Source organism: Halichoeres trimaculatus, unplaced genomic scaffold (genome assembly GCF_033239565.1).
Source record: "Halichoeres trimaculatus isolate MK-OKI-2021-1 unplaced genomic scaffold, fHalTri1.1 fHalTri1_scaffold_21, whole genome shotgun sequence".
Lineage (NCBI taxonomy): Eukaryota > Metazoa > Chordata > Actinopteri > Labriformes > Labridae > Halichoeres > Halichoeres trimaculatus.
Window position 1 is genome coordinate 19,999,174 of NW_027437199.1, and position 13,766 is coordinate 20,012,939.

The following is a 13,766-nucleotide window of genomic DNA, read 5'->3' on the forward strand; positions in this document are numbered from 1 at the left end:
AGTCTACCTTCTAGATGTATGCCTAATTGTAATCCACACTTTGAAATGAGATTATTAGCACCAATATTACAGGTTATTCTTAAATTGCTACTTTTTAGCTCCCCAATCGGTTAGAGCACAAGCTTGGTTTGCGGAATGTCTAGGTCTTTATGACAACACCATGGTTTCTAACGAAGTTTAGCAGTGGAAAGAGAGATCTGTGTTTTTCTCTGCTGAAACCAGTTTCTGTGATGGTGGACACTGGAGCCTAACTGTCAGACAGAAAAAGGACGGAAGAGAAAAAGAAAGCTAAACAGGAGACTGATAGAGCACAAGCTAAAGGCTAAAAAGGCTAATCTGTTTGTGCTAATGTTGATTCCAACCCACAGTCAGCAGTTATTCTACAGTGGTCTGTTCAAACTTGAGAGTCTATCAATAAAATGAAGAGTGAGGTTACGTTAGCTCTGATTGGTAGATGAGCGCTGGAAGGTAGGGTGACAAAGTGTTCTACTTTGTGTGGATTTTAATCCCTTTTCCCATGTCCTGCAAAATGAGACAATGTCTCACATTTGATTGGCTCTGGTTCTCCAAAGTGGGGCAGTGTCTTTTCTCAAAACATGACTTTCATCCAGTAGCTAAAAGAGGGCTACCACCATTGCCTGTGTTCATTGTCAACCAATAACAATGTATAAGTGGAACCAATGCAGCGCAAGTCACAGCGAGTGTTTTGGGAACTTGAGCAGTTAATTTTCCCATCACACATTGAGGTGAGAATGATGTGAGGAAACACACATCACGACACTACATTCCACAAGCTCTGAGAAATTTCTGGTTTCTTTCTTGAATTTTAACCAGCAGATATTTTTGGAGTTTTTATAAGTATCATTTTCCTTTGACAGACACATTTACTTGTCTTAGGAATAGGAAAATTCAATTCAAGAAAAAAAAAATGCAAAAAAAAAAAATGCAAAAAAACAAATGTGCATACTGTGTGCAACCAAATCAAACTGTTGTGATTTATTTGTATTAGCTCGGTCTTCATAGAAATATTTATGTTTTAAAGATAGATGGACATTGTTTAAAAATCTGGACTATGTTTCAGCATTATGGTAACGTGTCCCACACTCCTTGTCCCACATGTGGCTCGTAAGTGCCAGGTCACCCTACTGGTAGGACATAACCAGGATTCACTAAGATTTCACATTAAAGACACGTCTCAGAGCAGCGGGATGTGAGCAGCACTAAATACAGCCGGCTACTAAACTACGGTACAAACAGACAATGTTTGCTTGTTGTCACATTTCAAACAACAACTGTTGATAAATACCTTACTTTGTCATGTCTTATCCAGTAAAAAGTTGTCTTGAACAAAGAAAAGTTGTAGGATCTGATCTCCATTCATTTCCAAAACAAAAACATCTCTTGTTAAAAGTGACGTCTTCACGACAGTATGCGAGAGACTCTGGGCCAAACAGTGTCACTGCAGTCTAATTAAAACAAATCCTCCTCACAGCCTCTTTAACTACATGAACTCATCCATCAGGTTTTTCCATTAGTTTTTGTCAGTTCTCCATAACCCTTTAACAGTGCAGCTGTCTTATGTTATTTTTTAAATAATCTCTAAGGATTTTGGTGCAGCATTGTTGGTCTACACCTCAGACCTTGTTGCTTCAAATGTGCATTTAGAGATTCTCTGGGCTAACAAAGGATCAGACACTAAACATGACCCCGTTCAACTCCAGCAGAGGACATTAATCCAGGATTTACACCCAAGGCTAGCCCTGCTCTGTGCTCATCTTGGCAGCAAGTCTCCAAAACAAACAAACACACTTTTCAAAGTCTCTTGTCACCATAACTACACACAGTGTTGCATAAGTCTCACTTTTATACACTTGTCTTTCGCTGAGTTGTTGCTTCACTTCAGGGTGATAAAAAATGAAATGCAGCCATGAGGAATATCAAGAATTATTTCTGCATGCTTCCTCGATCCAGAGAGGTGGGGTCCACACATTTTGGAAAGAGTTATCATCCAAAGCAGAGGACAAAAAACAGATTTTCTCTTCTATGTGAGGGATCCTACAAAGGAAAACCACAACAGTCTGGCACCAAATTTATCCAAAATCAACAAGAAAAGACCTTTGCAAGTAATCCAAGTGTACCAGATCCTTTGTGTTGCTTTTCATTCATGTTTCCTTCCCCTCCACATAAAACGAAGACATAAAAACAACCAATTCTTTACATTTCTTTTACCCCAAAGTGAATGCAATTAGAGGCAGGCGCCCTGATTGAGACCACATGTCACCGGCTCTCAGAATTACTCTGAATTAAACCTCCAGTTTCTAAATACTCTTGGACACACGAGGCGAGCTGCAGCAGATTGTTGACATGTGTTTGAGAGTAATGAAGAAAGAAAAACACCAGGTTTTTCAAGGATTCCCCGCCTGGGCAGGAAGAACGAGCCCAGACATCATTAGCCTGGAGAGTAATGAGTGTGCACTTTTTAATTGCTCCGCGTTAATACCGAGGCAGCGTTAGTATTCAGCACAGAAAGTGATCTTTGGAGGATAAATAATCTCCTGTCTCGCTGATGAAGGACCTTAAAACTTTCATTGATCTCTGATTAAAACCGACAGTCATTAATTTCATGTCGTTTAAGCCGTAAATTAAATGTGTCACATTTTTTACCAAACCTTTGCGTCTGTAGTTAATCATTCTCGCCACTCTGGGTGGATTACTAATGTCTTGTTTAAGAGGAAGTTTGTTGCATTCTTTCATATAACATGGATTTTTGTAAACTTTGAGTTTTAGAAAGTGTTTCTTCTCCCATACTGTTGAAAATTGTGTGGACAGATGAGCTGCCATTTTTTAAAGTGGGGATCTTGACCTTTAAAGAGGGGGTATTCTGCTTTTTTATATTGTAAACACCAATATAAAGTAACAATGCTGGATGTTAAAACTGAGTGTGTGCAGATTTTCTAACCTCTAAACATTCATATGTTGTAGAAATCATAAAAGTATTGTTGCGTTTTAGCCCTTTGTTTACACTGAAACAATGTTTCAGCTGACCAAACATGAAAACTTATAAAACAGCCTCCAGAGTGATATTTTTCTGAAATTCTACCACCACCACAGCAGGAGTTTTTGGTGAAAACGCCTACTTCGGGCTCAGCTTTGGGCATACAGCAGAACAACATTACTGTTGTTACAAGTGTTGCGGACTTACGTGTTGTGCTTGTGCTGTTGAATCTGCTGACTGTCTTTCAACAAAATGTGTGTTGCTCCACTTCTGCTCTTAGCATTCACCAATACGCCAGATGATCGGCCCAAATCTACTTTAGTGGAGGTCTACCAAAAGCTGTTTCTGGACAAGACAGTTGTAGCGCCAACTACAGGCCTGGCATGCTCACTACAGTGTTTTCATTTCCCCTATGTTTCTGTGTAAACGCAGATTTTTTTTTTTCACTGCCTTTTTTGCGCTTTGGGGTGAAATGCTGTCATGCAAACAAGGCCACCGCCCGTAGCATGTCTTCAGAGGGCTGGCCAACCAGAGTGAGGGGGGTTTGTGGATTGGGCCTTAAAGAGACTTATGCTGGAATAAAGGTTTTCTAAAACACTATTGAGAGAAAAATAGGGATTTTTTTTTTTAAGCTGTAAATCATCTAAAGATACTATGAAGGCATCAGAGAGAGGCATTATGAAGTCTTAAAAAAAGCACAACACCCCCTCTTTAAGTTTAGGTTTTTGCTATAGAAAAAGGAGTCTTTAGGCCTTTTCCACATGTAACCAGGTTTTTTTCAACAACAAATACCCGCTCCATATCTTTTTAACAATACTGGGAAAATCTGCCTTGAAGCATACCAAACCCAAATTTGGCAGTATTTTTCAGACGTGTAACCCATACATTCCAATTGGAATGAACCCCTGTCATCCAGCTGTGACATCTGAGAACTGAAAACTCTGTTCCCCGGCATATACACGAAACTATGAAACCAGACATTTCCCAAGTCTTCGCTTTGGCCGGAGTTTTCAGAAAAGATGATTTTCAGTAAAATAAAACTGCAGTTTCATGAGGACAACAGGTGGAAAGGTAAAAAAAAGAAAAAAGAAAAAGAAAGAAAAAAAAGTGGTTTCTCAGATACCCAGCAATGTATGAACATGGCCATAGTCATACTTCCTGTCGAGCTCCAAAATATTATAATTTATCAATCAGCAATGGGGAAAAAAATGATTCAATGCAAACAACGCTAACATTAAAACAATACCTGGTGGGGACTTAACCTAATTCAAAGTAAAGAGATTAATTTTAACTGAAAGCTGTTTGGAGTAGAATGGTGGATAATGACTGAGCAAAGCTCTACATCTCAGGTTTAAGAGCTTGTGTGTGTGTTGGAAAGTTTATTACCTGTGTCCAGTCGTTGTAGGTTGTTGCTGCTGAGGTTGAGCAGCTTGAGGTCTTTGGACAGCAGGAACTGTTTGGGCCTGAGATGTGTGATGCTGTTCCTGGACATATCCATCTTCACTATGTCAGACGGCAGGTTGGAGGGGATGTTAATCAGATCTGTGAGAGAAAAAGAGACATGGGTTAGTACGATACTTCATTCCTGTCTATACCTTTACAGTATTCACACACGTGTCCTACAAAGTGAAACGAGGATACATCGTGCTCATCCTGGAAGCATCAGGAGAGCTGGAAACCTCGCCTGTCTGCGTTTGATACATTTTCAAGATGTTGAGTGGGATGTGAGAAATGTTGAAACTTCTCAAGCTGGAGTCTGGTGTGAGACGGTGTATGACAACCTTTCACGTCTGTGCCAGGGAGGAGTGTTTTCACTCTCTTACAGCAGAGTGTGTGAGGCTGGGAACACTGTTTGATAACTGTAATGAATGAAACAGTGATTCTCTCATACTCCTGCATCGATACCAGATCCTCTCAGGAGCTTTGAATCCCACACTGAGGCATGTTTTATAAATATTCCTGCACAGTTGGGACAGTAAAAAAGGAGATTTGTCACTGTCAATGCATTCTGGCTCCGAGCTAGAAACAACAGAGCTGAATTGAGATAACACAAATCTAGATCCGGGTTAACTTTCAAACCTTGATTGCACAAGTTCTACTTTTTCCTGTTTGCTTTTGTTGCTCCAACTGCGATTCAACCTGTTTTACCTGTCTGCAAAAATACGTAAAAGTTTCATAAATCTGTGCTCACATCAGCTCTGTTTGTAACTGTGTAGGTGGCCTGGATTATCTGAAAGGACGAATGATTGTTTTTAAAGCAGTTTGAGGAATGGCTGCAGATGAGAGGAAGCAAAAGTGTGTTTAGGCAGCTAGATATAATCATGCATGTTTATATTTCTGCAGAATGAACCTTTATTCTTTAGATTCTGCATGCATGTCGACCCCTGCATGTGTTTATTTACATGGCTCTTACAATGTGCTCATTAGAGAGCTCGTGGAGACGTTTACGGCGCAGATGTTGCAGTCATTATGCACACACTTTACTGCCACAGATGTCGGAGCCAGCTATCACGGAGACATGGTGCTGTAAATCAACAAAGGCTAAGAAAATGTAGCAACACACACACACACAGGGTACACACACACACACACAGATGTAGTCAGGAAATGTAATTATTGTTGTTCAGTGATGCAGCAGAAACAGACTTTTCTGGCCCTAAAGTTCCAAAAGCGATCAGTCTTAAGCAGTGAGAACTGGACGTCTGAAGGGAATCCCATCATGCCTTTGGTGTGCATGTGTCTGGAACTTTGTCCAAGCAGATTTTCAGATGAAAATCGTCTGGAAAAACTCTTTCTCAAACTCCCAGGTGCAGATGAGAGACTTCAGACTTCTGACTGTTGAGCCAAAAACAAATCAACAAACCTTCTTCCGTCCAAGACAGATGCACGCGTGGTTTTATGGGGTTTACAGTAAAGATAATCTCCTACAACAGAGCTTTAGCAGTGACAGGAGATGACTATGTAACATACAGTTACACTTGTAGGTAACATCATGTCATGGCTCTCTTGAGTTTCCAGTTATTTCTACCACTCTGATTTTTCTCTGATAGAGTGATAGGAACAGATGCTTCTTTGTTACAAAAAAGATAAAAGAAGTTTGGTTCTTTTATGACTTTACTATGGATTAACAAAAAAAAGTGACCAAATCTGCTGGGTCAAAATTATACATACAATGACATGAATTGGCAACTTTGGTGACTTACAAAGTTGTGTCAATGAAATGAGCTTCATAGCGTGGCCTCTTAACTTCTTGTGAGTGATTATGAGTGATTACAGATGGTGATACCTCTGAGTTCATTTAAAAAGAACTCACTGGATACAGATGCCGACAAATGCTACTATGGGAAAGTCAAAGGAGCTCAGCACAGATGTGAAAAAGCAAATCATTGACTTGAACAAGTCAGGAAAGTCACTGGGAGCCATTTCAAAGCAGCTGCAGGTCCCAAGAGCAGCAGTGCAAACAATTGTTTGTAAGTATAAAGTTCATGGCACTCTTTTGTCACTGCCATGATCAGGAAGAAAATGCAAGCTGTGACACTGGTGTCAGTGTCAACAGTCAAGAGAGTTTTGCACAGCCATGGACTGAGAGGCTGCCGCGCAAGAAGGAAGCCCTTGCTCCAAAAGCGGCACATTAAGGCTGAATTCAGACCAGAAAAGTCCTTTGGTCCACTTATTTGGTCCGGACCAAGAGCGGACTTTATTTTTTTTGTTTGGTGCGGTTCGTATTCAGATTGTACTTTTTGCAAGTGGACTATGTTCTGTAAACACATCCACGTGTGTGACGATCAGTGCTCTCATTGGACAGCACTGACAAAGGGCGGTTCACAGAATACAGACCTGGAAATGGAGGTAAGCGTGTGTTTGTGCTCTTATTAGAGCTGCTAAATCATTTTCAGTTTCAAGAGCAGCTCCTTCAAAGCAGGCTTAACAACACCGTTTACAATTTTGGAACAGCGAAGACGAATGCGCGCAGCAAGGAGAGGCTATGCTCTGCGTGACCTGACCCACAGCATGTGAGCAACGGCGTGGCTAAACAGAAGACGGAGGATCAGGTATGAACCAAAGACGGTTAGGTTACGGTGGCTTTATAGGCCCAAAAGGCGCATGTATCCTGCAATTAGTTCGGATGGACCTTGGTTTGTATTCAGACCTGCACCGGAGAACCACGAACCGCACCAGAGTTTGTTTGCAAGCGGACTGAGACCACCTCAAAAAGTGGGTCTCGGTCCGGTTGTTTGGTCCGCACCAGGGTTCGTTTGTGTCTATTCACACCTGCATGGAAAGTCCGCACCAGCGTGGGAAACAAACCCTGGTCCGTTTAAAGTGGACCAAACAGTCCACGTCTGAATACGCCCTAAGGCTCATTTGTTAGAGTTTGCTGCTGATCACATGGTCAAAGATAAGACCTCCTGGAGGAAAGTTCTGTGGTCAGATGAAACAAAAATCGAGCTGTTTGGCCACAATTACCAGCAATATGTTATAGGAGAAGAAAAAGTGAGGCCTTTAACCCCAAGAACACCATGCCTACTATCAAGCACGGTGGTGGAAGTATACTGTGGGGCTGTTTTGCTGCCAATGGAACTGGTGCTTTACAGAGAATAAATGGGGAACTGAAGAAGGAGGATTACCTTCAAATTCTTCAAGATAACCCAAAATCATCAGCTCTAAGGTTGGGTCTTGGGTGCAGTTGGGTGTCCAACAGGACAATGTCCCCAAACACACATCAAAAGTGGTAATGGAATGGCTAAATCAGTCTAGAATTAAGGTTTTAGAATGGCCTCCCCAAAGAGCTGACTTAAATCCCATTGAAAACATGTGGACAATGCTGAAGAAACAAGTTCATGTCAGAAAGCTAACAAATTTAACTGAACTGCACCAATTCTGTCAAGAGGAGTGGTCAAAGATTCAACCAGAAGCTTGCCAGAAGCTTGTGGATGGCTACCAAAAGCACCTAATGGAAGTGAAATTGGCAAAGAGACATGTAACCAAATATTAGCATTGCTGTATGTATATTTTTAACCCAGCAGATTTGGTCACTTTTTCTGTACTTCCTCCTGTAGGGAACAAACTAAAACAATGAACTGATCCATAAATGGAAAAATATCTTCTTTTTTGGGGTTTTTTGTGATTCCTAATGGAGTGTATCTTGGAGATAGTCTTAAGGTCGTCTTTTTTCCTACTTTAACATCTGCACCCATCCTCTGAGCTGGGTGGAGAAATTAGAGAGAAAAGTAAGAGCTAGGTTTTTTGCTGAATCTGCTGAAGTCATTATTTTATCACTCATGTGAACATCTGTCCCTCTTGGATGTCTCCTACACCCTGAAAAGATGAGCCTTGGCTGCTAACGTCTTCACCATGTGGTTTGATCATTCTGTCTATGAAAGGTAAACTGTAAAACCTGTTTTACGTCAAAGTGCTGCAGTTAAGTCTGAGGAGAAATCCACTGCATGGATTACATACTGCAGTAACAATCATACAGCAGGGTCTGCATGGCCTGAGCAGACAGAGCTAAGCTACGTCTCTGATTTAGTACGAGCAGAGAACATTTCTCTGGAGCAGATCCTGCTGAAGAGAGTTGTAACTCATAATAACTTATATCATCACTCACAATAATAGTCTTTCTTTTCTTTAGCATAAATCCTGAGATAATGTCTCACAGTACATTATTAGCAGTCTGTTTTTGCAAAAGGTGAAATATACATCCATGCATTTCATCTGTGCAGTAATAACACTCCAGCAGCTGAAGCAATATGTCCTCTACTGTTTGGACGGTGAAACAGGAAGCGGTTAATTCTTTACAGTGCTGACATGATGACTCCAGGGTCAGCTCTGCATGCTGCTCTGGATTCTTATGATCTGGACCTCCGCCCTGGGCCCTGACAGGGAGAATAACTTCTGGATGTGTTTTCTTGACACCAGACGTGCTTTTGGTAGCAGTAAAAGGAGCTCATACTTTAAACAGCCTCTGAACTTCAAACGTATAGTGCTTTTTGCTGCATATATTATACAACTCAACAGTGTGACGGTGGAATAAGAGGTCATAAAGTACAGTTACTTGTGTAACATGAGGGTTTACCTCTGAGGAAATCCTCTTTGAGTTTAAAATGAAGCACAAAACCTGAGGTGTGATATTGAGTCCTACATTTGGGCTTTCCAAACAGTAATACATGCTTACATAACTCAGTCACTATGCAGATGAAAGACTAAGAGGCAGGATGACCCTTTTATAAACAAGCTGATGTCTTTGTGCATGGGCTTTAAACAAAAGTGTGTCAATCAAAGTGCATATATTATCATAATGCCCTACACGTGCAACCCTGACTGTATAACAAATGGCAGTAGTCCCTGTGACATCATCCATTTGTTTCAGATACAAAGTTTTGAAGCCTTGCAAGAACAGTGACCATATGGTTATTTTTTAGAGCTCTACCAAGCTTTGTTTGAGTTAGGATGAAGTAAGGAGGCAGGATTTTAGCATCTTTGCAAACAGCTACAGGGTGTCCACCTGTCAGTCAAATCACTTATGCCCTTATATGGGCGAAGCAGTAAGTTGACCAGCTACAAACATAACAAATTATGACAAAATTCAATAAAGAACTAAAGCTTTTAAGACTACGATCATATTTTATGAACGTGTTATTTTTGCTGTTATTGTTGGCCTTTTTGTCTTGGAGTGTATTCACTCCTGTGGCTGGTTTGCTTTGTTCAGGGACAAAAATGATACAATTGTAGCGGTTGTCACTTGGTTTGTTTGTGTTCACAAGGAAAAAGTCTCTTGCTGTCGAAGTCGTAAACAAATGTCACATGCGATCAATTTTTTCTCTCATTGGTCAGAAATCACAGGTGGGAGGGTTCCCTGTCTTTGTTCATTCATTTATGTTCTTACCCGCCATGGAGCACCAACAACATGTGTGGCTAGTTTGATTTCACGAGTAGAGTCCAGCATTTGGCAGATGTGCTCTTCCGCCCAGATTTCAAGATTTCAACGAGGCATTTTATTTCCTCACTGTTCCACGTGAGCCCACGACTCATTTTTTTCTGTTCTTCAGGCTTCTTTACTTCTCCTTCTTCTGCCATCGTTGATTCTTCTCCTCATTCTTCTTCTCCTGGTTTGACTGTGCAGTTGTCAACTGAGCTCACTACTGCCCCCATCACTACAGTGTGAGCCACAGTTATGAGTCAGTTGTGCCGGTTGCTGGGGCGTTTGTGTTCTCACGGCACAGGAATCGCTACAGCGCTCGAATGCGGAGACCACCTATTTTTGGTGATCTGGACCCTCTTGTTTTGTCCCGTATTCAAGAGCGATTACTGTGTTTGCATATGCCAAAATGAACTGGACTTTCAGGGGGGCTGCCCACTGTTTCGGAACAACTGCCTCAAACAATCCAGGTGTGAACACAGCCTTAGTTTGTGTGTTGTTTCTGTTGTTTCTGCAGCCAGCCTCAAGTGGACACTTGATGAACTGCAGTTTGTAGCACTTGTGCATCAGCTTTACATTGTTAGACCAATGGTTGCTGCTTTGTTCACACCCTATGCAAATATAAAGTAATTAATTTGACAACTTGTGCAAATTTAAATGCCAGAGTGTATTGTGTTCACTCTTCTCGCTTCCACAAATGACTTGATTGAAGATAGGAATGTTGATTAGCTTTAGTCCCTCAAGTACACAAGGCTGCAAAGATCTGCTTCCATCTGGTCTGGTCTTGTACAGCATGTTGTGCCTCCCCCCAGGACAGTTTTACCAGGACAAGTTTTGCAGTAGAGGCCAGACGAGGTCAGAAACCTCACCTCGTTACAGAAACTATGACAAATACTTTGATTCCCCCAGGCCATGTAGCAGGCTTCACCCAGACCATTGGTTGCATGCCCATTCCTGGTGAAAGCCTTCAAGAGGACGCCAGGAGTGCAACACACTGTCTGAAAGGGGAGGGGCTTCCTTCAAACATAACTCCAGTCTGTTATCAAACAAGTTCAAGCTTCACTTCATGGTGAGGCGAAGCTAACTGGGGCAGCACTGACTGGCTAGAAACAACATCAGATGATCCCAGAGAGTCACATGTTCCTGGAGGGTATCTTCACTGATTGGCCATCACAAGGCAAATCATTTGCAAATAAAACCAGTGGAGCATCGACGCATCATGACAGTATATCTCACTCCATTTATACAATTTGCACCTCCAAATTCCCGTTACTCGTGTCTCACAGTGACTCAACATGAAAATCACTTACTCAATAATTCAACACTTTTTTTATCCTTGTTTTGTATTGTTGCAAAACTGTTATAGAAAAAAAAAGTTTTCTTCAGCCTTCCCAGCTGATTACTGTAAACCAGTTTGAAGATATGCAGACAATGTCTCACCTATGACTAAGTAAACACTCTCCTCTCTTCTCGGACATGTGGCTATGACAACAGCGCCTTGGAAAAAACAAAATATTGAAACACATTTTATTAACAATGATCGAGTTTTGAAATCCAGTGCATTTATTTCAACTCTAAAACATTAAACAATGAGAAAGCTGCCAAATCTGTACAGTAACCCCCCCCATCGTTGGTATTTTTATAACCAGCAGTCGTTTCTCACAGTGTTTCAGTGACCTCTTCACCCTGCGTGAAGTCATTCTTTGGGAAACTCCGAACCCCAGAAGTTGAACATGGGTTCAGTTTTGTAACAGATGTACAGTTCAGAGTGTAGACGGGAGAAGTGAGCAGCTAAATCCTGCTGCTAACAGAAAGTAATGTCCAATACCGGCCTCTTTATCATCTCCAGCTCCAATGACAGTATGGAACATTTATTTTTTCTGCTGACTAACCGTTTGCTGTCTGTGATCCAAAAAGTCCTGGGAGACCCTGACCTCATCCTATACGTGGTGTGTGTCTGTGTGCGTTTGGGAGGCAGCCAGCCCACCACATATATTCGTCACATTTCTGCTGCCAACTCAAATGGGCTGAAATGTATACTCTGGATTTAAATTACTTCTGAAACCAATGATTTCTTGACCTCATGAGCCCAGTCTGCGAGGCTAAAAGCAGGCCAGAACAATTAGCACCAGCCTGTGGGTGGGTTTCTGAGCAACACACAGGAACAACACTACAGGTGAGTCAAAAGTAAACTGCAAAAAGGTCGCTGTGAATTTTACAGTAAATTAGTGTCAGCAAGGTGCCAAATTTTACTGATAAATAGGGCCCCAGCCTGACCACAGCAAGGAAAGCCCTCTTGAAATCCTACTGAATAATATTTTTCCTGTAGCTTAATATGCTGACATTGTTTGGGTACTGACATTTCTTTTCATGATGCTAACAGCTCTACTTTCAAAATGTAGCGTCACCTGTTGGACTAAATTTACACTCTAAGCTTAAACATTTTAAATTATTCTATCAATTATCAGAGATGTTCACAAGTCCTCTTTTGCAAGTCTAAGTCAAGTCTCAAGTCTCTGAAAAATAAGTCTGATGAGCTTTTTTCATCTGCTGCTATCCGGTCTACTAAGAATACTGCACAGCTATATCTATGATAAGCATTCAGAGTATTTACTGTATTATTTTTCACTCCTATCTGTTACCGCACAGCATCAGTACTTGTCAGCTGTTTGTTATATGATCACTTTAAACAGGTCGTTGCCTAACCCATTTCCCATTTTTTTATATTGCTACACATTATGAAGAAATTAATGCTTTCCTGTAAAGGAAACTGTACTCTTCCAACATGAACATAGTTACAGTGCATGTTCCCCATATTGTACAGGCTCAGTGGTTAGATGTGGTGGATCCAGCATCTTTGATCCAGATCCTGCAACCATAATAACCAAATGTAATGACAAATGGAACAGCAGCAGCTGCAGGTCTGTCACCAGTCACCATTGTCGTAATCCAATGTACAAGTGATACCACTTGATGCACCAAGGCAGACACCCAATGTGTATAGTGGTTACCATGGTTACCATTAAAAAAAGGAAGGGATCACATTAAGCTAGTCAGAGTTTCCTTGATCTTAATACACAAAATTATGGAAACATATTGATTGTTCATGAGTCCCAAAACACAAGTCAGAGTCGAGCCTTAAGACTCGTCAGAGACACCATGGCTACTTACAACAGCTTATTACATTTTCTGTCATATTTTCTCTACACATTTTGGGCAATGTTTAGACAATGAATAAAGACTTGTGTATGCGTGTGCTCAACAGTGTGTCTGTGTGCCTGTGTGTGTGTGAACGCCCTGCATACTGACAGCTGCCACTCAGGATCAATTGCTTGATGGTTCCATTTTTGTCGATGTTTATATAATGAACACTTGTGTACATGTGTATGACCGTGTGTGACCGTGTGTCTGTGTGCCTGCGCCTGTGTGTGTGAGTGTGAGCGTACATACATTAAACAAACTGACACCGCTGCTCAGGATCAATCGCTTGAGTACTGCTTGATGATTCCATTTTTCTCGCACTGTGAATTTTGCAAATAATACAAAATAAACACATTGGAGACAGTGTGCAAGGTGTCTGTGTGTGGCGTTTTTTTGTCGGATTATGGATCCAAAAAACGCATCCGTAAATATTGCACTCAGTGCATAAAGGCCTTTAGAGTCGCAAACTGGAGTTCCTATCTCTGTTAATTATTAAGTCGTGGTCAGTTTTTGCATAATCACTGCTTCTGTAGCTACCACTTGTCACTAAAGTTGCATACAGCATTTTGGCTAGCCAAAGCCAACACATCACTGACCATTTAGCTTATGGCTACATCTAGTACCAAGTTTATGTTTGTTGAACAGTGCACA

At 41.3% G+C, this 13,766-nt stretch overlaps 1 protein-coding gene across 1 annotated transcript in view; it reads right to left on the reverse strand.

The window, feature by feature from the left end:
* lrrc17 (leucine rich repeat containing 17) overlaps window positions 1-13,766 on the reverse strand; it is a 41,184-nt gene that overhangs the window by 3,596 nt on the left and 23,822 nt on the right. The window contains exon 4 of the mRNA XM_074698432.1: window positions 4,382-4,537. Within this exon, the coding sequence (XP_074554533.1) occupies window positions 4,382-4,537 (156 nt within the window). The remainder of the gene's footprint in view (window positions 1-4,381; window positions 4,538-13,766) is intronic.